Source organism: Heterodontus francisci, chromosome 4 (genome assembly GCF_036365525.1).
Source record: "Heterodontus francisci isolate sHetFra1 chromosome 4, sHetFra1.hap1, whole genome shotgun sequence".
Classification (NCBI taxonomy): domain Eukaryota; kingdom Metazoa; phylum Chordata; class Chondrichthyes; order Heterodontiformes; family Heterodontidae; genus Heterodontus; species Heterodontus francisci.
Genome location: NC_090374.1, coordinates 18433439 through 18457896, shown reverse-complemented (window position 1 = coordinate 18457896; position 24458 = coordinate 18433439). Strand labels below are relative to the sequence as shown.

Genomic DNA, 24458 nt, shown 5'->3' with positions numbered 1-24458 from the left:
AACCATCCTGACTTGGAAATATATCACTGTTCATTCATCATTGCTGGGTCAAAATCCTGAAACTCCTAACATCACTATGGGGTACCTTCGCCACACAGAATGCAGCGGTTCAAGGTGGCAGACCACCAGAACCTTCTCAAAAGACAATTAAGGATGAGCCTTGCAAGCATTTCCCATACTCCAAGAACAAATTTGGATTTTTTTTTTTAAAGTGAGTGACATGGAACCAGTTTTACATAGTACCTTACAGACCACTTGCAGTCTGGTTCTGATGGATGATAAAGGTACCCCCCCTCCCCCTTGTTAAAGACAAAACAACTATTATGTATTGGATTCTTTATGATATAACTCACCTCTAACTTGGTTTTGTTTCCTGCTGCAAAACTTGGGTGGTTACACTTCTGAATGCGCTCCACTATTAGGCACTGTTTTTCTGCTACCTGTCCCATTAGCAGGGCCTTCAGATCAACATACGACTCAGGGACTGTGAAAATAAAATGATTAGAAAGAGATTGGAAAGGAAATCTACTGCCCTTACCCATAGCTACCTTATAGAGGGAGGTTCACTTGATTGATTCCCGAGATGAGAGGGCTGTCCAATGAGGAGTGATTTAATAGAATAGGCCTGTATTCTCTTTAGCTTACAAGAATGAGAGGTGATCTTAAATGATACATACAAGATTTTGAGTGGGCTTAATGGAATAGATGGTGAAAAGCTGTTTTCCCTGGCTGGAGATCTAGAACTAGGGATCGAAGGCTCAGGATAAGGGGTTGGCTGTTTAGGACTGAAATGAGAAAAGATTCTTCATTTAGAGGGTTGAGAGTCTTTGGAACTCTCCACTCTGGAGGGCTGTGGATGCTCAATAGTTGAGAATATTCATGATTGAGATTGATAAGATTGTTGGGCACTTCAAGGGATAGGCCAGGAAATGTGTTGTTATGGAAGATCAGCCATGATCTTACTGAATAGCAGAGTAGGCTTGAGGAGCCACCTGACCTACTCCTGCTCTTATTTCTTATGTTTTAGTGCACCGTTCCAACTCCTGAAGTACAGCTGTGCAAATCAATCCCAGCATGACAGATGTGCAAACCAACTCCAGAATTACAGATGTACAGCTGTGCTGCACCAACTATGCAGTTGTTCCATCTTAACTCCATCAGGTCAGCTGGTCCACCACCACTATGTAGATACGATTTTTTATCAGTTTCTTCAAATAGCTGTTCCCACTAGCACAGAGCATGGGCACTAGCAAAGAGGTCTCTCAGTAACAGAAGCCCATGACTTACCAGGAAAAGTGAAAGGGAGCTCAGTCTTGGCTGCTTCCATCATAGTTTTCCTTGCCTCTTCACTTGGCTCATTCTCTTTATTCAAAGTGGGCTTGGCCGTTCTCTTATCACCTGCAACCTCATCCTTCTCACTTTCAGCATTGGAGTCTAGATCCGAATGGCTATCATCTTCTAGATCTGAATGACTGTCTTCTTCATTCTCTTCACTTTGGTTCTCTTCCTCGCTTTCATCCTCATCATTGTATTCATCTTCCCCATTTTCCTCTTCGTTTTCACTACCCAGCTCCTGTTCTTCCTCCTCCAGCCTCTCTAGCTTTCCTTCCTTTTAATAAATTAAGGTCAAATTCCGTTTAGCAGCTCAGACATTTTTTTGGGATGAGTCCCTATACACATTAGAAAACAAATAGACACAATGGAAAACATCTTGGACAACAAAGCAATTTTCATTCAATTACAAGATGAAGAACAAGGTATTTTTATATCTAAAACATTTCACTACTCCGTCAGTCATTCAGATGGAGTGAAATTATAGGAAACATCAAGGATGATCCATGTGCACATCAACTCTTCCATCATGGCATCTCATTGCATTCTGAATAATCCCAATGTTATTTCCTCCAATACCTTGGTGGATTACTCTGAACACTCATTACTCTTTGCTGGGGTATGGTTCTACAATTGCCTCACCCTCCGGCATGGTGCGTACAGTGGCCATTATTCATGCGCAATGTTTACAGGCTATTAAACCACATGACACGTGGCCAACCCTGCTCCTGTCGACACAATGTCTTAATGTGCACAGTTTTTTGGGAGCTTTTCTGTTTTAAAGCTGCTGTTGCGATTACACTGCATAAAGCAACAAAGAGTTAATGAAATTCCAATCTGCTACTTTAACAGAGGGGGTTAATCCAAACGATTAATGCCTTTAAAAAGCGTAAAGGAAGTGTTCAAAAGGAACACAATAATGAATTTCTCACTAATATCACACAGTGATATCAAGGAAATAAACACCCTTTTCGTGATACGGTGCGAAACACTCTAACAAAGATCCCGGTGAAATTTTGCTGTTGTGTGCCCCCAGTTTTTTCACTGTGTGCTCCCTTAAATTTCTTTGCATGGCACGGTACACACGGTATTTAATCCAGAACAAGGCTTGCATGGTACCTACCAGGCTGCTGCGCACATGCACAGCTTAGCAGGAAACATTGCTTTCTACTCTGTCCAACCAAGGGCAGTTCTTAGATTTTATCTGTTCTTCACAGTCTCACCTTGTAAACAAGGCAAGGCTTGTCAATTTTGTCTAGGATGAAGCCATCATACAAATCATCTGCAGACATGTGTTTCTGTTTGTTGCTGGTTTTCTCTTCAAACTCTCCACGCATCCGACGCATTCGCTCCGCCTGAAGTTCGGAGTCAAAACACATTTACACCTGGTGTTAATTCATACTACACTGAGTAAAACCATAATGTTAAACAGAAATGCAATTCAAACCACATTAGTTTTTTTTATTAACTGTACTCCAATGTCCTAAAGGGTAATTGTTATGTTGGCCATTAGATAATAGACCCCCAGTGTGTATAAAGTTAGCTATCAACTGGCAGTGGAAGGAATGTTGTAATATCTCAACGACGTTCATTGGGGAAGTGGGAGAAGAGAAAAGTCACCTTCTTGTTATCTGATCGCCTTGCTAGAAGTGCATCCAAGTCAAGGTCAGCCTTGGGTGTTATGATTCCTATAGCTGTCAACACTCACCTTTAAGGTGTGCATGTCAAGAATGACAACTTGTGCAAAGTGTCTTTGGTAGGTGAGGGAATGGGAGAAAATTGTCAAGAGGGAAAAAAAAGGAAGGAACTTCTTGGTAACTTTGTAGATATAAGAGCATGTGTTGCTCTACTGAGTAACAACAACATCTTATATTTATATAGCATCTTTAACACAATGAAACATCCCAAGGCGCTCCACAGGAATGTTACAAAGTAAAATTAGATACTGAGCCACAAAAGGCAAAATTAGGGCAGATGGCCAAAAGCTTGGTCAAAGAGGTAGGTTTTGAGGGGGGGGGGGGGTGCAGTCAAAGGAGGAAAGAGAAATAAAGAGGCGGAGAGGTTTAGGGAGGGAATTGCAGAGTTTAGGGCCCTAGGCAGCTGAAGGTATGGTCACCAATGGTGGAGCAATTAAAATCAGGGATGCTCAACAGGCCAGAATTAGATGAGCGCAGATATCTTGGAGGGTTGTGGGGCTGTAGGAGATCACAGAAGGGAGAGGCCATGGAAAGATTTGAAAACAAGGATGAGAATATTAAAATCAAGGTGTTGCTTGACTGGGAGCTAATGGAGGTTGGCGAATACAGGGGTGATGGGTGAACAAGACTTGGTATGAGAAATGACATGGGCAGATGTTCTGAATCACAAGTTTGGAGGGTAGAATTTGGAAGACCAGTCAGGAATGCACTGGAATATTCAAGCCTAGAGGTAACAAAGGCATAAATGAGGGTTTCAACATCAGATGAGCTGAGACGGGGGCGAAGTCGGGTGATGGTATGGAAGTAGAATGAAGTGTTGGTGATGAAGTGGATAGACGGTTGGAAGCTCATCTCGAGGTCAAATGTGACACCAAGGCTGCGAGCAGTTTGGCTTAGTCTAAGAAACAACCAGGGAGAGGGATGGAGTTGGTAGCGAGGGAACGGAGTTTGGAGTTGGAACCCAAGATACTGGCTTCAAGCTTCCCAATATCTAATTGGAGGAAATTTCTGCTCATCTAGCGCTGAATGTCAGGTAAACAGTCTGATGATTTAGCAACTTTGAAAATGTCAAGAGATGGTGGTGAGGTACAGCTGGGTGTCGTCAGGTACATATGAAAATTAACAGTGTACATTTGGATAATGTCACTGAGGGGCAGCATATAGATGAGAAATAGGAGGGGGCCAAGCATAGATGCCTGGGGGACACCAGAGGTAACGGTGTGGGAAGAGTAGCCATTGCAAATGATATAACAGCAAATAACGATCAGAAAAATCCCAGGTCTGACCCCTAGTTCGTGTTGAGCTAGCCAATCCAAGCATGATAACTATCTTGGGTGCACCTGGAGGGGAGGAACAAAACACTGGGTCTGATTTCTTGGTCTGGGGTCCATTTGGTGGAAGTAAACCTATGTGGACTCCAGTATCAGAGTCTGCTGTCACACCTTCAAGCAACCAGCTGGCCAAGAAAGTTGCGAACATTTATTGTGACCTATAGTCTCAGGATAAGGGGTCAGCCATTTAGGACTAAGACAAGGAGAAATTTCTTCACTCAGAGGGTGTGAATCATTGGAATTCCCTAACCCAGAGAGCTGAGAATGCTCAGTCGTTGAGTACATTCAAGGCTGAGATCGATAGATATCTGGATTCTAAGGGAATCAAGAGATATGGGATTTGGCAGGAAAGTAGAGTTGAGGTCGAAAATCAGCCAAGATCTTATTGAATGGTGGAGCAGGCTCAAGAAGCCATATGGCCTACTCTTGATCCTATTTCTTATGTTCATGAATCACCACCTTCACTCCCCCACAACCTCACAGAGGGAAAGGTGCACAGCAAGGGCAGAAAATTGGCCTTTTAAAAATATGTATTATATCTATGTTTTGATAACTCAATAAAGCTGCATATCTCACACCAAAGCTATTCCCTTTACTGTAATTGGAACCAAGGAATCTATTTATCCCAGCAAGACCACACTGGGTTAAATCTGAGCACTGTGTTTTAAATTTACAGATTAACTACAGCATATTAAACAATGGAGTCAATGTCCTCCTCTAGTTAGGAACATCTAGATTGCAAACTTTTTCACTACTGTCATCTTTACTTTGTGATTGGAAAATAACAGGTGTTCTCAGTCTGGGCAGTGATGAGGGGGCCTATAATTGGCCACAGTGCTCTTGGCTTTACACATGAATAATGACTAAGGGTCTGAAGGTTGACCAGTTCTTCTGGCAGGATTATACCAACACTGATCCTGTGGGACTATACCAAAGACTTAGCAGCTTTGCAGGAATGAAACTGGTGACAAACTGGAAACCAGTTCTGTCTCTAACTGCGTTAAGTAGTAGGACTTTGGATAAAGGACCAATTTGTCTCTTCAGGTCAGTAATTACAAACTGTAAACTGCAGTGTAATGCATTGCACACGAGCCACGCCAGAGCTTTCAAGCTGGCTGGCGAACATAACCCGCATAAACAGTGCAACTTATATACTAGATATTACGGTACTTAGTCAACAGCACTCTAGTTGCAGTTTAAAATAGTTACCTCACATACTTGTAAGCAAGACTAAACATATGTCACCAGTTAACCATGGAGAGGGGGGGGGGGGGGGGGTGGATTATTGTCTGTTGTTATGGTCGATGTTAAAGTGCCCAATGCTGTGTAGCACGTTCACCTACTGCTGGCCCCATTCAGTATATTCTGAACTTTCCAGCACCCTCCCTCAGGTACTTCAGTCCTCTATCTGATGCCCTTACCTCTCCCATCACACTTGTTCAGGCACCTGACCCACTGTAATTCCTCTCAGGCTTATTTCTCTCCTGCTTCCCTTTGTAAGAGAAATCACGACTGTGCAAAACACAGCCTGCATCAAAATTAACTGTCTTGCTCTTTGGTGAGTTGTGGACAAGAGGAGGTGGGGGTGGTGGGAAGAGGGAATTTTATACAGTCCTGACTGAGTATGGCGGGAAAGTTGATGTTAATGTGACTTGCTCACTTTAAGCGATGGACCATATAACCACAATAGATTGCAGCAACGAAACATCAAGTCTTAGTCGAGTGTGATGAACAGCATCCTTATCTGGCCATCAGGATAATTTTCTGCACATAGTGGAAATATTTCACATGCAGATTTCAAAAATCAAGCTCAGCGTAAAACACCTGAAGTCTGCACTTTCCAACGACTTCGCCTAATTGTTAACAGTTGCATATGAATCAATGCCATTGGACAGATCTCATCATTAATGAGGTGCCAAGATCTGATTAAAGACTTGACTTTGCCTGAAATCAGCAGAGCTTTTAAATCGGTAAATACACAGGATTAAGTCATTAATCAGGTGCACACAGCTTACAGCACTGCCCGAAACAGCCTGTGTGTATGTAGCAAGCCAGACCTTCATGTGACGGATAATAGTTATGGTTAAATAGCTGGTATAGAAGGTTGCCAGCCTAAGCATTAGGACTGTAGGAGATATAACTTTTTCAGTTTTTGTTTGACTGGAAGGTGAAGGGACTGTCATACACATCGGCCACCTTTTACTTGACTAAACATGCTACTAACACTTCAGAAACGGTCCAAAGATATGCCTAAAACACCTCACTATAATGATGGTGTACCTAACAAATAGATCTTATGTAACCTAGCACCAGTTGCTGCTGACAGATTGCCAAGTTACATGAAATGATACAGCAATCATTTCCACCCATATCAAAAAATGACAAAACTTTTATTTATATAGTGCCTTTCACGACCTCAGGATGTCTGTGCATTTTACAGTCAATTAAGTTTTTAAAAAAAAAGTGTAGTCACTGTTGTAACGTAGGAAATTCAGCAGTCACGTCAGGAGTGTGATGGAATACTTTTCACTTGCCCGGATGAGTGCGGCTCTAACACTCCAGCATCCAGGACAAAACAGCCCGCTTGATTGGCACCCCACCCACCATCTTAAACATGTATTCCCTCCACCATTGGTTCACAGTGGCAGTAGTGTGTACCATCTACAAGATGCAGTGCAGCAACTTGCCAAGGCTCCTTTGACAGCAACTTCCAAACCCGTGACCTCGTCTACCTAGAAGGACAAGGGCAGCAAATACATGGGAATACCACCACCTGCAAGTTCCCCTTCAATCCGCACACCATCCTGACTTGGAACTATATCGCCGTTCCTTCACTGTCACCGAGTCAAAATCCTGGAACTCCCTTCCTAATAGCACTGTGGGTGTACCTACCTCACATGGACTGCAACAATTCAAGGCTGCGACTCACCACCACCTCCTCAAGAGTAATAGGCAATAAATTCTGGCCTTGCTAGCGACACTCATACCCCATGAATGAATTTTTAAAAATTTGCAAATAGTAAAGTCCAACAAACAGCAATGCAGCAATGAGAAGATAATTTTTTTGCGCTGTTGGTTGAGGGATAAATATTGGACAGGATACCAGACAGAATACCCCTGCTAAAGAGTTCAATGGAGTCCATACCTCAAGTTTCTGCAGACGCTCTTGCTCCTCTCTTGCCAGCTCTTCCTTGCTCTTCATTCGGTCAGAGGGTTGCGCCTTCATGTCAAAGAACAGCTCACGTACAATAATATCATAATCCCCAGCCTGAAGGGGGAAAAGACCAAAGATAGGGGCGGGAGGGAGGAAAAAAAATCACACTTAAAGTTTCCAGTTTACAAATTTGATCTGAATCTCAATAGTTACATTGAGTCTGTAGCACAGAAACAGGCCATTTGGCCCAACTAGTCTATGCTGATGTTCATGCTGCACCAGAGTCTCCTCCCACCCCTCTTCATCTAACCATCCAGCATAATCTTTTATCTTGCGTTTATGATTTAATTTTGCAACATCTTCTCTGCAGCAAATTCTCTGTAAACAACACATTGCAGCTTTCAACTTTAGTAGAAAGGAAACATACGGTAAAATATTTGGCACACCTTTAAATATACTTAGCTATCCCCTCCTCCTCATCCCAATGGCTCAGCTAGTTAAGGCAATGAATATCTGAGCCACTAATAACAGTAAGATCCTATGTTTAATCCTCAGTATGTCCTGGATCTCACCAGCGAGACGATACGGGTGGAACAACTGGCGTTACACATATTAGAAACCAATAAAATTAGCGCAGCTGCCATTCACTACTTTCATAACGTCATACAGCCTATCATGTCTGTACCAGCTATTTGAAAGAGCTATCCAATTGCTTCACTTTCCTACGCTTTCCACATAGCCATGCAGATTTCTCCTTTAACAGAGTACTTTCAATAAAAATGTCATTCTAGTGAATATGAATAATAATGACTTTTGTCTATCTCTAAAAAGAGTCTTCAGTGCTTCTGTTGCTTCAGATACCATTTTAAAAACTAAGAAGTTGCAACTTAATATATATATATATTTTTTTTTATAAAAAGGTTCAAAATGAGAAAGAAAGATTAAATGCTGAGGGCAATACATTTTGGTGAGGGACTTGGCGTTGGAAATTTGAAAGCACTTGGTAATCTATAAACAGCCCTTACAAAAAGCAAGTAAACTCTAACTGGCTTCCATCTTCCACTTATTTGTAGCAAATAGACTATGGCTGTTTCATACTGAAATTTTTACACTTATGTAAAATGACTTTCAGTTGGGTATCAATGCAAAAGAAACTTTGCCAGGAGACTACAGATCACTCACGTCTGGAGGTATTAGGCCCCTTTAGATGGCTTTCACACAGGGCCAAGTTACTATCTTAAAAACAGGTCCACCTTCAAAGCAGAATATAGGGCATATTATAGTTTATAACACTCCCGACGCTATAAAGCAGCACATTCACACAGTTATAAACGCGCAATGATAGAGGACATCCACTAGCGTAAATAAATACGTGAAATACTGCAATTATTCTAATGGCTAATGGGAAATCTGTTCCTTCAATCTGTTCTTCCAAAAAGCCAGTACAGACATGATGGGCTGAATGGCCTCCTGCTGTTCTGTGATTTTCAATGGTTCAATGTTTTTTAAATGCCACTGGTTTTCAGTTTAAAGGAAAAAAAACTGAGACGATGAATAATAAAACAACACCCAGAATTTCATGCAGTAAGACTTAGCTAAACACTTGAGAAAAGATGGGAAGCATATAAGAGAAACATCAGCTCTGATGAAAGGTCACAGACCTGAAACATTAACTCTGTTTTTCTCTCCACAGTCCTGCTCAGTATTTCCAGCATTTTCTGTTTTTGTTAGGGAAACATTAGATCCAGACAGTGGGACAATGCTGGTTTATAACTGGTTTGCACTGAACTATTCCTGGAATAATCTGCAGTTCACAATAGCACCATTTACTGCCAGAAACCAGGAATTATTAGCAATTGATGAAAAACAGATGAAAATCATTCTAAGGGAGTGAAAATTCAGATGATTTTTTTTAAAAATGGCCTCATCTCTAAATAGGCAGCTTATTTGATGGCTGAGGTTATATGACGAAGCCAAACATTCCTGAAATTGCTTACCTTGGGTCTCTCCTCCTTATGCTCGGCTTTGGGGGCTTTGAGTGCCAGCAGGGAATGAACTTCTTTCCACTCTTTGTCCAGCTTCTCAGTCAGCTCCTGTGCCTGGTCTCGCTGCAACTGCCGCTCATGCTGTTCAGATTAGAACATTTCACTGTTACCAAAAATAGGAAAATAGAAACAGGAGTCCGCCATTCAGCCCCTTGAGCCGTTACATAGAGATCATGGCTGATCTGCGGTATAACTCAATATAAAATAAAACAGCGAAACCAGTCAACTGAAAGTAGAACACAGTGACAATTCAGGCAGGATTTAAAAACGAAAACTGGAAAAGTCAAATACAATGAGTTATGCAATGTGATTGGCTGCACTTGCAATTACATTTCTCATGCCTCAGTGATTGGCAATTAAAGATCTCCCTCATAAAACATTCATGTGTATAGTTCTGAAATTGAACAACATTAAATGGGTGCTACTACGAATACAAGTCATTTCATGTCTACGATTGTGACAAGAGTTGAACCAAGTTGAGCACAAAGGGAAATTAAGCAGGAATCGGGTTTCCATACAGAAATGTCAGGAATATGCTGAGATATTGTATGATATTCAAAGGGGATTTAATGCACATATTAATATTTTTTTTTAAAAAGCTGTAACTTGGTGGATGGAGTAACCTTTGAGGGGTAAGCCCCTGTTGGCAAAACACTGCCCACCAGTGGACGATATTACACAGGCTCTAAACACTGTGCAGAATCAGTTCAGTGAATTACAGGTTGCACACAATCTTACTTAGGGAGGGGTACAAACTGGAGGGAGATTTACCTCATTTTCCACAGCTAAATCACACATCAACAACAGCTGGGTCTGCACTGTTGCACATCACCCATTGCAATGCCATATCTTATAATTGAGGGAGATGTGTCACATAGAAGCACACGTTCTAATTCTGCTTTTGAGATCCAGCCAGCCTATATGAATCAAGACATCCTCCAACTTGACACTAGCAAAAGCGAAGGCAGCTTCTTTAGCTCCTGTAAATATCTCAGGTCCAGGGACTTGGCAGCCTTTAATCCCATTAGTGTTCCCATTACTTGTTCTCTAGTGACAGTGATTGTTTTAAGTTCCTCCCTTTTGCCTCTTGATTTGCTACTATTCTTGAGATGCTTTGTGTGTCTTCTACTGTGAAGATGGATACAAAATACTTGTTCAAAGCCTCTGCCATTTTGTTTCCCATTATTAATTGCCCAGTCTCACCCTCTAAGGGACCAATGCTCACTTTAGCTACTCTTTTCCTTTTTTATATATTTGCAGAAACTTCAACTGGCTGTTTTTATATTTCTTGCCAGTTTTCTCTCATACTCTAATTTCTCCCTCTATTTTTTTTAGTTATCCTTTGCTGGTTTCTAAAATTTTCCCAATCTTCTGGCCTACCACTAATCTTCGCAGCATTGTACACATTTTCTCTCAATTTGATACCACCCGTAACTTCCTTAGTTAGTCACAGATGATGCATCTTTCTGGTAGAGCCTTTCTTCCCCAATGGAATACATCTTTTTTGATAGTTATGGAATATCTCCTTAAATGTCTGCAGCTGCTTCTCTACGGTCTTACCTTTTAACCTATTTTCCCAGTCCATTTTAGCCAACTCTGTAATTGTCTTTTTTTAAGTTTAAGACACGAGTTTCAGACCCACATTTCTCACCTTCAAACTGAATGTGAAATTTATATTATGATCACTCTTGCCTAGAGGATCCTTTACTATGAGATCTTTAATTAATCCTGCCTCATTACACATTACCAGGTCCAAAATAACCTGGTCGCTGGTAGGTTTATAACATATTGTTCTAAGAAACTATACCGAATACAATCTATGAACTCATTCTCCAGGCTATCTTTGCCAATTCAATTTATCCAATTGATGTGAAGATTAAAAATCACCCAGCATTATTTCTTGATGTATACTCCGTCCTACTTTGTAACTACTGTTAGTGGGCCTATAAACTACTCCCACCAGTGACTTTGTTCCTTTGCTATTTCTTATCTCCACCCAAATTGATTCTATATCTTGATCTTCGAAACCTTTATTAGCAGTGCTACTCCACCTCCTTTTCCTTTCCTCCTGTTCTTCCAAAATGTCAAATACCCTTGAATATTCAGGTCCCAGCCTTGATTACCTTGCAACCATATCTGTGCAATGGCTATTCTATCAAACTCATTTATTTCTATTTGTGTTATCAATTCATCCATCTTGTTACGGATGCTGCAAGAATTCAGATAAAGAGCCTTTAATTCTGTCTTCTTACCATTTTTGCCTACTCTGACCTTATTTGCTGGTGTACTCTTACGTGTGAATGCTCTGTCCCTTCTGTCACGCTCTGGTTCTCATAACCCGTATCATTACCTGCACTATTTTCTTGCCCTTTCTCTAATTTTCCAAATCTCCCCTCTCACAAATCTTCCACCCCCCCACTATTTAGTTTAAAGCCCTCTCTACTGCCCTAGTTATACGATTCGTCAGGACAGTGCAGTTCAGGTGAAGGCTGTCCCAACAGTACAGCTCCCACTTTCCCCAGAACCAATGCCTCATGAATTGAAACCCACTTCCTCTACATCAATCTTTGAGCCACGCATTCAACTCAGATCATATCTACCCCATGCCAATTTGCTCGTGGCTCAGGTAGTAATCTAGAGATTACCACCTTTGTGGTTCTGCTTTTTAATTAAGCCCCTAGCTGCTAATATTCCCTCAGCAGAACCTCTGCTGTTGGTATGTTGTTGGTACCCACATGGACCACGACAACTGGATCCTTCCCCTTCCACTCCAAGTTTCTCCCCAGCCCCTAGGAGATGCCCTTAACCCTGGCACCAGGCAGATTCATGATTCATGCTCTCAACTGCACAGAACTGCATCTATCCCCACTACCTATGCTGTCCCCTACTACACCTACATTCCTTTTTAACTCCTCCCACTTGACTGGCTCGCTGCTCCACAGTGAGCAGTGGAGACTGGGTCATTGAATATAATCAAGGTTGAGTTGACAGATTTTTATGTAGAAGGGAGTCAACTGTTATGGGGGGGGCAGGCAGTAAAGTGGAGTTAAGGACACAATCAGATCAGCCATGATCTTATTGAATGGTGGAGCAGGCTCAAGGAGCTAAATGGCCTACTCTTGCTCTTATTTCTTATGCTTATGTACCTACATGACACAGGGCTTAAAACCACCTCCCACCCAACTGTATCTTCAGGCATTTGTCCAAGGGTGTGGCATCTCAGAGCTCTGCAAACTCCCCACACCCCCAAAATCCTTTGCCTTACACTTGCATCATTACCTCCTCTCCCCCACAAAAACCCTAGTTACACTTTTTTATTATTCATTCATTCATGGAACGTGGGCATCGCTGGCTAGGCCTGCATTTATTACCCATCCCTAATTGCCCTTGAGAAGGTGGTGCTGAGCTGCCTTCTTGAACCGCTGCAGTCCTTGGGATGTAGATACACCCACGTGCAGTTAGGAAGGGAGTTCCAGGATTTTGTCCCAGCGACAGTGAAGGAACAGTGATAATAGTTCGAAGTCAGGATGGTATATGGCTTGGAGGGGAATTTGCAGTTGGTGGTGTTCCCATGCATCTGCTGCTCTTGTCCTTCTAGTTGTAGAGGTCATGGGTTTTGAAGGTGCTGTCTAAGGAGCCTTGGTGCGTTGCTGTGGTGCATCTTGTAGATGGTACACACTGCTGCAACTGTGTGTCAGTGTGAAGGGAGTGAATGTTGAAGGTAGTGGATGGAGTGCCAATCAAACTGCTGAAACCTACTCTTTGCCCCCTGCTCTGGACCACTTCAAAGCTCTCCTAGCGACCTCCCCCATTTCTATGATTCGTAACAAGGCCAGTCACCCAGAATACTGCGGCCAGCATCCCCACCCACTTCCTCATCAACCATTTCCCACATGCCAGAAACTTAAAAGATTCTCATCCTCCATAAACTTCAGCACATTCAAAGCTCTGCAGCCCATATCCTAGCTTGCACAAAGACCTGTTCACTGACCTACAATGCCTCCAATTTGAATTTCTCCTCCGTGGGTTGAAATCCCTCCTAAGCCTCACTGCTCCCTATCTCTCACCTCCTCCAACCCTAAAACCCTCTGAAATATCTGCACTCTTCCAACTCTGGTCTCTGTTTGCCCCCAATTTCCATCACTCCACTATTGGAGGCCATGACTTCACCTACCTGGGCCCTAAACTCCTCCTAAAATGCTCTACCTATCCTCCTTGACCTACCTGTTGACCAAGCTTTTGGTTATCTGCCCTAATATCTCTATGTAGCTCAGTGCCAATTTTTGTCATAGCGTCCCTGTGAAGCACCTTGGGATGTTTTACTATGTTAAAGGCGCTATATAAATACGAGTTGTTGTTGTTGTTGAAATCCCTCCACTGCTTTTCCTTTTACCTTACTCTGTGGACTCCTCTAGCGTTGGGTACTAGCTCATACTCACCAAATCCTGGAGTCCTGCTCCACTATCAGCAGCTGTTCCTTTAGCCACCTTCCCCCACCCTCTGGAGCTACCAGTCTTCAGAAATCTCTAAGACCCACTCTGACCATGTTCTAGCCTCCTTGGACTCTCTTCCTCCACCTTCCTGCATCCACTTGCTCTTCACTGCCCTGTGAAATACTCTGAGGCATCTCTTTGTGTGCAATAGGCACTAGAGAAATGGAAGTTGTAGTACATGGTCTGATACCATGCATCATTTAAATAGACAAACCCCAACTGCTCCCACAGACTACATGGCTAGGAGGTAGATGCCGTGATACCTGTGCCTGTTGTGCCACAGTTTTCCCTTCCCCACCAGTGGTACAAACCAACAACAGCCACCACCACAAAGCAAATTTTCTGAAGCGGCTTGCAAAGTATACCTTCTCCTTCTTGGATTTAGCAATAAGCTCTTCAATGAACTCTCTCCGGGATTTGGGCTTTTGTTCCTCTTCCTCACCCTTCGGCTTTGATGAAGTCTTCTTTTGCAATAGCCCGCCACCTCCAAAGTGTGCAGCAGCAGTGAACTCAGCTGTGGGCAATAAGGGCACATGTTACTTTAGGCGTTCAAACAATATTACAGCCAGCCATGTATTCACAACTCATTTCAAGAGCGAATAATGTTTCGCTGTCATGCCTATATTAGCTGTCAGCCGTTGCTCAGGGCATTCTCACCCCCAAGTCAGAAGGTTGTGGGTTCAAGTCCCACATGAGCACAAAATCCAGGCTGACATTCCAGTGCAGTACTGCACCATCGGAGGTGCTGCCTTTCTGATGAGTCGATAAACCGAGTCTGATGTCTCAGGCGCACTTATAAGGTCCAAAAGAACTGTAACCTGAAGAAGAGTAGGGGAGGGTAGTGTCCTGGCTAATATTTATCCTCAATCAACAGATTATCTGACCATTATCTGTCACAACCTCAGTGAGATGGTTAACGTGAAAAATACAAGATGCGAACCCCAGAACAATTTAAAAAATTACACAAGATTTCACATTTTAAGGCTTTTATCATAACAACTAAAAGAAATCCCCATTAACTAAACAGTAGTTTGTAAGTAGCTGATACCCCAAATTACATAGAAAGGTGCTTTCTTTACTTATTAAAATACTTGAAAACCTCACACCACACTTATACATTATGTAATCCTCTTTGATGGTCAGATCTTTGTGGCTAAAAGTCCCAAACTCCTCCCAGTTGCAATGGGTTGGATCTCCAAGACCTTTTCAAAAATGAATGTCATCTTTGCTCACTTCTCTGAGCACTTCCGTCCACGAATAAGATGATTCCTGGTGATCTTACTGGTCTTCTATTTCTCCGCAAGCTTCAACTCTCAAAACAGGTTCAAGTCTTTGCAGCCTTTTGCTGTATCAGGCTTCTGACAGCAGGTTTCTCCCCCTCTCACTCTAGGCTGCAACCCTGGGTTGTCGTCCTTACAGCCTGTTCTCAACCCGAGCCGCTGGGTTCCCTTCTTACAGCCTGCCTTGAGGTGACAACTGCTGGTTTCTTCTCTCGCAGCCTATCTGCCTTCAGAAAATCTGCTAAATTTATCTGGACTCAAAATTCAATAGCTTATTATCCTGTTCCAATATGCAAAGTCCAGAAGTCTGGTTTCACAGAGCCACCTGGGTCTTCCATTGTTCCCAGGTGTTAACAGATGTTTGGTACATTTGCATCCTCAGAACCATCGACTGCTTGTTTTATGACCCGAATGTCCCCGAGGGTGAAACCCATTGTTCTTCAGATGTTACCCCTGCATTCTCTTTTTTTCCCCAAAAATCTTTGATCAGACTAGTAGAGTGAATGTCAGGTTACCTGACCTTCCAGAGCCCACCATTAACTTTTCAAAATCATAATTTTTAAAATTTAATCATGTTACTAAGTCCAGCATTCATTTTAATCACATTAGGCCTTGCTGTGAGCAAACAGGTTGCCGTATTTCCTGTATGAGAATGGTGACTACACTTCAAAAGTACTTAATTGACTCTAAATTGCTTTGGAACTTCCTAGGATCATGAAAGATGCTATATAAATGCAAGTCAGTCTTTCTTTAATTGATCAACACAAATTCCTCCTACCACAACTGTCTGTTATCGACTCCTGCCTCATTCAACCATCTGTCAATCCCCTCACTTTAAGGAACACTGGACTCCTTCCCCATTCTTCATTGGGGGTTGGAGGGGTGGCGGAAAACGCTATTAATAATCTCATGAACACTCAATCATCCTCTCACCAGACATCGAATAAGCTCCCTATTAAAGGTGGCTCTTTGGGTCCGATGCAGGGTTGGACGCACACAAATCTACCATTGTAATACTGAATGGATAAAAGGAGACAGTTTCTTCACAATCGCCCTCATACTTTATCAATATCCGACTGAATACCACATGCTGCCTCACATCACAGGAGGCGATTGGTAGCAAAACCTTACACAAGCTCTGTACACGTTAAAGCGTTTTTAAAACTAATCAGGACTGATCAAGCCACATGACATTTCCCATGCTCACCAGACAGGATGCCCTTTTCCTCCATCTCACTGTCACTGTCTGGCATGTCGTTGAACTTCTCAATGTCCGCCAGGGATTGCCCGTAATGGGTGAGCTCTTCATCCTCGTTCAGGTTGTATATGTCCTTCTTTGTATGCACACGCTGAAACAACAAGACCACAAACAATTGGGCAAATCCAGCAAAGAGTTGGACACCAATGGGTGTGTAAATGACAAATGAATTTCAGTTTCGATAAGTGTCAGGTGGTACATTTTGGTTGGAGGAATAATCAGGTCATCTATCCCTTGGAAAATATGTCTAAATGCAATACAGGTGCAAAGTGATTTAGGGATACAGATTTGCAAGTCATTAAAAGTAGCGATGCAGGTTAACAAAGTTATAAAGAGTGTAAACAAGCACTGGATTAGTGATTGGGAGCTGCTAGTTTGTCTCTCCCCAGGGCAAGGATAATTATGGCCAATTGCACTGCTCCCTCTCATCACACTGGTTCAGATTAGTTAGTTTGATGCAAGAAGTTACAAATTCTGGGACCTTCTATATAGCTCAGTTACTTATCAAGGGAATGCTCTTTTCCATTGTTGTTTTTCTTCCTGTCTCCTGCTAAGTATCTCATTTTTAAAAATAGATTAATTCACTGGAGGTGGGCATTGCTGATAAGACCAGAATATATTGCCCATTCCTAGTTGCCCTTAAGGTGGTGGTGTGAGCCTTTTCTTTGAATGGTTTGAATGGCTGCTGTCATGTAGGTGCAGCCACAGTGCTGTTAGGAAGGGAGCTGCAAAATTCTGAACAGCGTCTCATTAAAACTACATTGCAAAACTGAACGTACCAGGCAGGCATTCAAGTACCAGCACTCTCTACATACAGGCGGACATGATGAGATATCTAGGTCACCATTTAGAAATGATGCCGGGGAGGCAGGGGACCATCTACGTATGTAATATATGCAGCGGCATCAGGAAGTCAAGGGTGTAAGGGAGTCAACAGTTGCAGCACATGTGTAATAATCAAAAGATTCAAATTCCCACATTCTGGGGAGTTGGGGTGACTGAACAGTGAGATCCCCAAAGCATCTGAATTCGCTGGGTGGGGAGGCGTTGGGTCAGGCGGGGGGGTTAATGAATTTCAGACAAGAACCCCTGTCACCCCGTGTAATTGCAGATTTCCAAGTATCACAGTCAGCCAGCAGAATTTGGACTCCATCCAGTTTCTGAGTGCTGATGGAAGGTCATCGACCAGTAAATTTAACCCTGCATTCCCTCCTCCATGGATGGTGCCTGAGTTTTTCCCAGCATCTTCTGTTTTTTATTTCAGGTTTCCAGCACCTTTGTTCAATGGGGATTGCAGCTGCGATGAGATGGCAGAAGGACTTGCATTTAGTGTCTTATTGCTCCTCATGGAAACACTTTATGCTCCATAACAATGGATTACTTTGATGCACAGTGCCTGCTGTTAGATAAGCAGACATTTGTGCACAGTGTCATGACCAAGCGGGAGGAGCGCACTGTTTATTTTAGTTCCACTTCTCCATGGGTCACAACAGATATTTAAATTTTTTTCCACTTACCGATATGGTCAATCATAGACTCTATTTTTATCCCAGAGTAAAACATGCCAACCAAGTTTCTTTAATAAACAACAAAATTATCAGATTGTAAAACAAGGCTTAACAAGTAATGAAGCAAAGCATAAACACACAGATTGAAATATTAAAGTTCCCTTTTTACCTTTGCCACACACACACATTAACCAGAAAAATAAAGGGATTTGCATTTTAGAGCTCTATTACAAAAAAGAACACTTGGGTTAAACACTTGCTAATTCTTGAAGCAAGAGAAGATATGGAAAGATGTCCTTCCTTTTAGTTTGGCGTCCCAAATGCATATAGACGGCTGTCACTGGGATCTTCCTAGAACAGTTCTTTGCAGGCGATGGTGAAGATCAGTTTGGGTAGGCTTTCCAAGAAATGCAGCAACAGAGGTTTCATACGGGCATATGAATTAGGAGCAGAAGGCACCCATTCGGCCCCTCTAGCCTGCTCCGCCATTCAATAAGATCATGGCTGATCTGTTTGTGTCTTGAATTTCATATTCCCATCTATTCCCGATCAGCTTTGATTCACTTGCCTAACAAGAATCTATCTAACTCTGCCTTAAAATTATTCAACGACCCTGCCTCCTCCATCTTCTGATGCAGAGAGTTCCAAAGTCGCACAACCCTCAGAGAAAAGATTTCTCCTCATCTCTGTCCTAAAAGGGTGGCCCCTAATTCTAAAACAGTCCCCACAAGACATTTACACGGCACAGTGGCGCAGTGGTTAGCACCGCAGCCTCACAGCTCCAGCGACCCGGGTTCAATTCTGGGTGCTGCCTGTGTGGAGTTTGCAAGTTCTCCCTGTGTCTGCGTGGGTTTTCTCTGGGTGCTCCGGTTTCCTCCCACATGCCAAAGACTTGCAGGTTGGTAGATAAATTGGCCATTATAAAATTGTCCCTAGTACAGGTAGGTGGTAGGGAAATATAGGGACAGATGGGGATGTGGTAGGAATATGGGATTAGTGTAGGATTAGAATAAATGGGTGGTTGATGGTCAGCACAGACTCGGTGGGCCGAAGGGCCTGTTTCAGTGCTGTATCTCTAAAACTAAAAACTAAAAAAAACTAAAAGAGGAAACATCCTTTCCACATCCACCTTGTAAAGACCGTTCAGGATCTTGTATACTTCAATCAAGTCTCCCCTCACTCTTCTAAACTCTAGTGAAAACAAGCCCAGTCTGTCCAACCTTTCCTCAGAAGACAACACGCTCATTCCAAAAGAGATTTAAGAGCACCTAGCTGTACTTGTGGTTCACGGGTGAAAAGAATGTCTAACCGAAATGCCTTGTATTTCTAGTGCCATTTAATAAAGGATTAACATGTTGGCGTTACATCTCCTTCCATGCTTTGTCACTATGCCACGTGTAGTCGATGCCTCACTTTGCTGCTGTGCAGTGTGCAACTGGGCATAGGGGGACAGAATGGCAAGTAAAGGTGACAGCAGGGCTGCAGAAAAAGTGAGGCTTTATTAGTATGGATCCAACAGGTAGTGTCATATGTTTGTACTAGCGTGCTCCCAAGTCTCCCTTGTGCCCTTCTCATTGCGCATTGCCTTTGGTCCCCGAGGTCCCTTCATCTTGCAATATCTGGTCAACAGCCCTCCTCCACATCCTCATTGTTGGAACAAGCATCACAATCCAAGCACCCAAACTGCATCTTCAGAAGCCCTATAGGCCTGCTTTACAGTCACTCTGGTTGCCTGTGGCAGGTGTTGAACCTCTCCCCAGCATTCATCCATGGGTTCCTCACAGGCGCTAGTAGCCATGTTCTCAGGGGTAGCTCGTCTGCGAGTCTTCATCCCTGAAGGCGAGCTGGAAAATCTGTAGCACCTGGGACTGCCAATGTATGCGTGTGTCGTGGCTACTTCCCGGGAACTCCACACACATCTGAAGGAACCTTCTGTGTTGGTCACAGATCAGCTGGATATTGATGGAATGGAAGTCCATCCTATTGAATAAGGCAGTTGACTGGCTGGTGGGAGCCTTAATGGCCACATGTGTGCAGTCAGCCACAACCTGCACCTGGCTCCAAAATCAATGGCGCTCTAAGTTGGATTATCCATTTCAGTGTGGAAACGCACATATTTGCTGGCCTTGAACAGGGTATTGTCACCACCTCAACGCTTTGATGCACTGCATGACCCCACATATACCTCCAGTGAATACCTGGAATGATCCTTAGCTATAGAAGTTCAGTGCCACGGGCATTGGGTGGCCACCACCTCCCATGGGGCTTAGCTTGTCCTCCAGCATAGCACAGTTCTGCAATGGCCTCCCTGGAAAGGCACAGTCTTCGGCAACACGGTCTTTCGGACACTTGAAAGTAGCTGAGCCTCTGACTGTACACCCTCTCTGGAAGGTAGTCTATTCTGCGCTCAGAAGGCTGATCGCATGCCCCTCTGCACCATTCTCCTGCCTTCTCGCCCCAGGCAGGTCCTTCTGTTGGCCCCAACGTTGCTGAGCTCCCACTGACTGTGTTGGAGCTCCCTCCCTTTCTACTGCGCCTCCACCCCATTGGAGGACCCAAAGCCTGGGTGAATGAGGCCCACGGCAAATGGCCTCAGTTTCCTAGGCCTCAATCAAATGCCTTCCTTCCCCCCCACCCCCCATTGTGTGTGCTCAACTGCCAATGTCCAGATGGGACTCTGCAGCAAGCCTGAGGTGCTGGCACCTTTTTTCCATCCTCTCCTACCTTTGTCTGCACTGCTCCTCCCTCCCTGGCACACCACACTGGCTCTCTCTGCCGCAGAAAGCCAGCATTGAGCTCCTGCTTGCTTGCCACCTCTTTTTACTGGGTAAGGCTCTGAAGCCGTGGTTCCTGTGCACCATTTATAAAATTCAACACCTCCACCCCACTGTAAAATTGTTGTCAATTGGCTTAATTACCTTCCCGCCGCATTCAGTTGCAATGTCCTCCTGCCACGTCAGCTGCCGTCGGGTATATCTGGCAGCGACGCAAAGATGTCAGGCAATATTCCTTCCCCTCCCGCCTCCCAGCCTGACCCCAAAGGTCATGGAAAATTCAGCCCTATGATTATAATTGATCCATCACACTATAGCACAAAATGTCAACATAAAACCTGCAATCCTCAGACAATTCTTTATCCTACTTCATTCAAGTTTGGGGAAAATTAAAAGCTAATGATTCTTTTAATATTGATTTTATAAATGCTTTGCTTTGTTACAGCATTACATCAAATTAACTGCCTCCTTAGAACTAATAAAATTTATTTGGCAATATGGATTGCACATATTGCTTACAGACATTACATTTTAAAATATAAAAACGCAAAGACTGAACCCAAAACTCCTTAAAAGCACGGTTTCATCCCGTCTTTAATGAAGTTTATAAAATAAGATATTAAAAGAATCTGTAGCTTTTAGTTTGTCTCAAATGTGGCACTTTAAAAAAAATTGAAAGTTACAAAGTCAATAATGTGCAAGCTGGCAGGATTTCCACCCAAGCGAAAACTCATTCTTGAGAACATGGATTATTAGCTGACCACAAACCATAAAAGTACATCAAAAAAATTCAGGAAGGAAGAAATACAGCTTAAAAATTGAATTAGTAGAACAAGAGTCTGTAGCTAAGAATCTAAAAATGCATCTATATCCTGATACAGTACTGATGGGAAATGGAACCAAAACGGATTTTTAAAAGAAAATCCTCCAAGCAAGAAAGCGTCCCTTGGCTAACAGTAGGTTATACAGAACTTTGAAACAAAAGAAATGCTTAATTACGGAGTAGCTTGGAGGCTTTACAGCAGGAATGCAGCAACAGAGTTTTCAGTTCTCACACGTTTGATATGCAGGGTTTCTTCAAATACAGGAGGAAAGAGGAGACGGAAACACTGGATATGCAGGGTTTCTTTCCATGAGAGAAAGAGACGAGATGGGTTTCCTTGGCAGGCAAAAACCAACGTCTTCCAAGCAGTTTACCCTCCAACTCACTGTCCAAAGTGAAACCAAAACAATGTCACAAGAATCAAGCCTCCTGACCTCAATAAATCTTGACCTGTCCCTTCTCTGTAAACACCTTCTCCAAGTCAAAACAACAAACTTCCTGCTGGTATTTTATCTGAAAACAGCTGCCTTCAAGTAAGGGTTTGTTTACAAGCCAAGTCCAGGAAGCCTTCTGGTGACCTCTTTGAAAAAAAACACAAAGTTTAGCATCTCTTCAAGCTTCCAGATGAATCAACGTCCATAGTTCCTTAAAAATAAATTTTACAAAAAAAAAAACAGAAGCACTCTCATAACAACAGCAAGATCCCACACATGGCAATGAGATAATCAATTAGTATCTACCACTGATAATTCAAAATCTGCTTCTGATAAAAGTTTTCGTTGTACTAATCAAACATCATAGCAAAGCTGGAATTTTGCATTGAGATAATTGAATTATCTGATCACATAAAATTGCCTAATTGAATTAGGAATGGACCAAATCTGCTTTTGGCAAAATTGAGAAGTTCTCCCTGATTTTCTCTGAATACAGTCATGGAATCTTTAGCATGCACTTGAAAAGGCAGGTGGGCACCTTGGTTTAAAGTCTCTTGTGTGAAGCAAAACATCGCTGACAATGCAGCCTTCCTTCAGTACTGCACCGGCGTGATCTGGTGCGATCACGTACTTAAACAACTTGTAAGAGACTTGAACAACTACTCGGAGGTGAGCCTGCAACCCACTGAGCTGACAACGTGCATGTCCCCAAGTGGAATATTGGAAACAGGGTCTGGAAAAGCAGTGACCAGCAATGAAAGGGAAGAAAAAACTCATTAGGAACATTTTCATTAGGCTGCTTTATTTCCTTTGTTAAAGTAGAGGAGTATTACCTGCCGCTCCAGGGAGAATCTCTTTGTCATCTTCTCTTCTGGAGTTAATCCAGTATCATATTCACCAAACCGTCTGTCAACAAATGTATTGGTCTTCCCCTTGTCCCGATACTCTTTCAGCAAAGTCTCTGTGCGCTGGAAGACAAGTGAATAATGAAAGTATCTTAAATTTTGCCAGTAAAATTGGCAGTGCAATATTCGGCTATTTGTTTACATGCTGACTCAATGTTACCAACTTTATAAACATTATTTCAATGTCAAAGAGCCAGCATAGGCACAGCAGACCAAATGGCCTCCTTCGGTGATGCAAGTTTCTATGATTGCATGATTGTCTTTCTGGTTAGCCCAGAGAGTTAGCATGTAAAATATGCAGTTTTATTTTTTAAAAATCTGCTTAATTAGGGCATCTCGTTGCATGCGCCATTTGTTATATTTTCCCTCACTCTCAACATTTTTGTGCTATAAAATGCTGGAAGTGCGAGCTGATAACGGTGTAGCGAGGTCAACGGGACATCGGGGACATTGGTCAAATGAGGGGCCCAGCAGTGTATCTCCTGACCCAATGAGATTTAAAAATAGAGAAGGAAACAGAGGCACGATGGAGAAAAGGGTTGAATTAAAGTCAAATCAGCTGGAAAAAGAAATAAAGAGGGAAGATAGGATTGAGAGAGAAAGAAAAAACATTTTTAAATTTAAATTTAAAAACCTCCGAGAACTATTCTCGCAGGAATGAGGCTCCAGTTTCAATTGTTCCCTTTATGGACTGGAGAGGGTGAGTGGCCATTGCAGGAACATGATTCTCAACATTAGAAGGAACAATTGCGTTAAGCAGCAGCCCTAACTTTCTGTGGCTAGTTTAATTTGTTTTACCAGTACAAACGCAGCAATTTCTTGAATGTCAGGGGATGCTGATGGTGAAGTGGGACAAATCGTCTACCAACTCACAGTGCATCTCTTCATCACCACAAATTACTGCATTATTTACACACTAATAACAACGTGCGCATTAAATTTTGCCATGATGATGCTTGGAAATTCTGGCCCATTATCTTGCTGGTTAACCCAGACAGAGCTAGCATGTAGAATACACAGAGTATCACTTTAAAATAAAAATCACAAATCTTGTGATCTTAACGTTGGGACAGGTAAGCCTACAAGCTAGTGCCCTGACTGCTACAGTGAGTCCTAGTGATTCAAGCAGCAGGCAGTTTACCTGTGCTGTACCAAAGTTGCACCATTTTTCACTGAACATCCACTTTGTGACATTTCCTAAGCTTTGTCCATCTGGGTTTAAATGAATTAGGAGTGCAATCTGAAAGGGATCCCTATATTTCTAAGCAACTCAAAGATAGTGATGGGTTTCAGCTGTCCAACACCCAGCTAACAACAAGAAACTGTGCATGACACCTGTTGCCTAAAATGCATAGCTGGATTATTTGACAATTCATTAGCACAGACACCAAAGGCAGTTATAAGGGGGTTAGTTATATATGGCA

General features: G+C 42.8%; 1 protein-coding gene across 1 annotated transcript in view; it reads right to left on the bottom strand.

The window, feature by feature from the left end:
* nop14 (NOP14 nucleolar protein homolog (yeast)) overlaps nt 1-24458 on the bottom strand; it is a 46433-nt gene that overhangs the window by 15151 nt on the left and 6824 nt on the right. The window contains exons 2-10 of the mRNA XM_068028987.1: nt 23980-24034; nt 22963-23097; nt 16540-16681; nt 14418-14566; nt 9512-9640; nt 7506-7628; nt 2556-2687; nt 1288-1609; nt 354-484 (exon numbers count right to left, since the gene is read on the bottom strand). Coding sequence (XP_067885088.1) covers nt 354-484; nt 1288-1609; nt 2556-2687; nt 7506-7628; nt 9512-9640; nt 14418-14566; nt 16540-16681; nt 22963-23097; nt 23980-24034 — 1318 coding nt within the window. The remainder of the gene's footprint in view (nt 1-353; nt 485-1287; nt 1610-2555; nt 2688-7505; nt 7629-9511; nt 9641-14417; nt 14567-16539; nt 16682-22962; nt 23098-23979; nt 24035-24458) is intronic.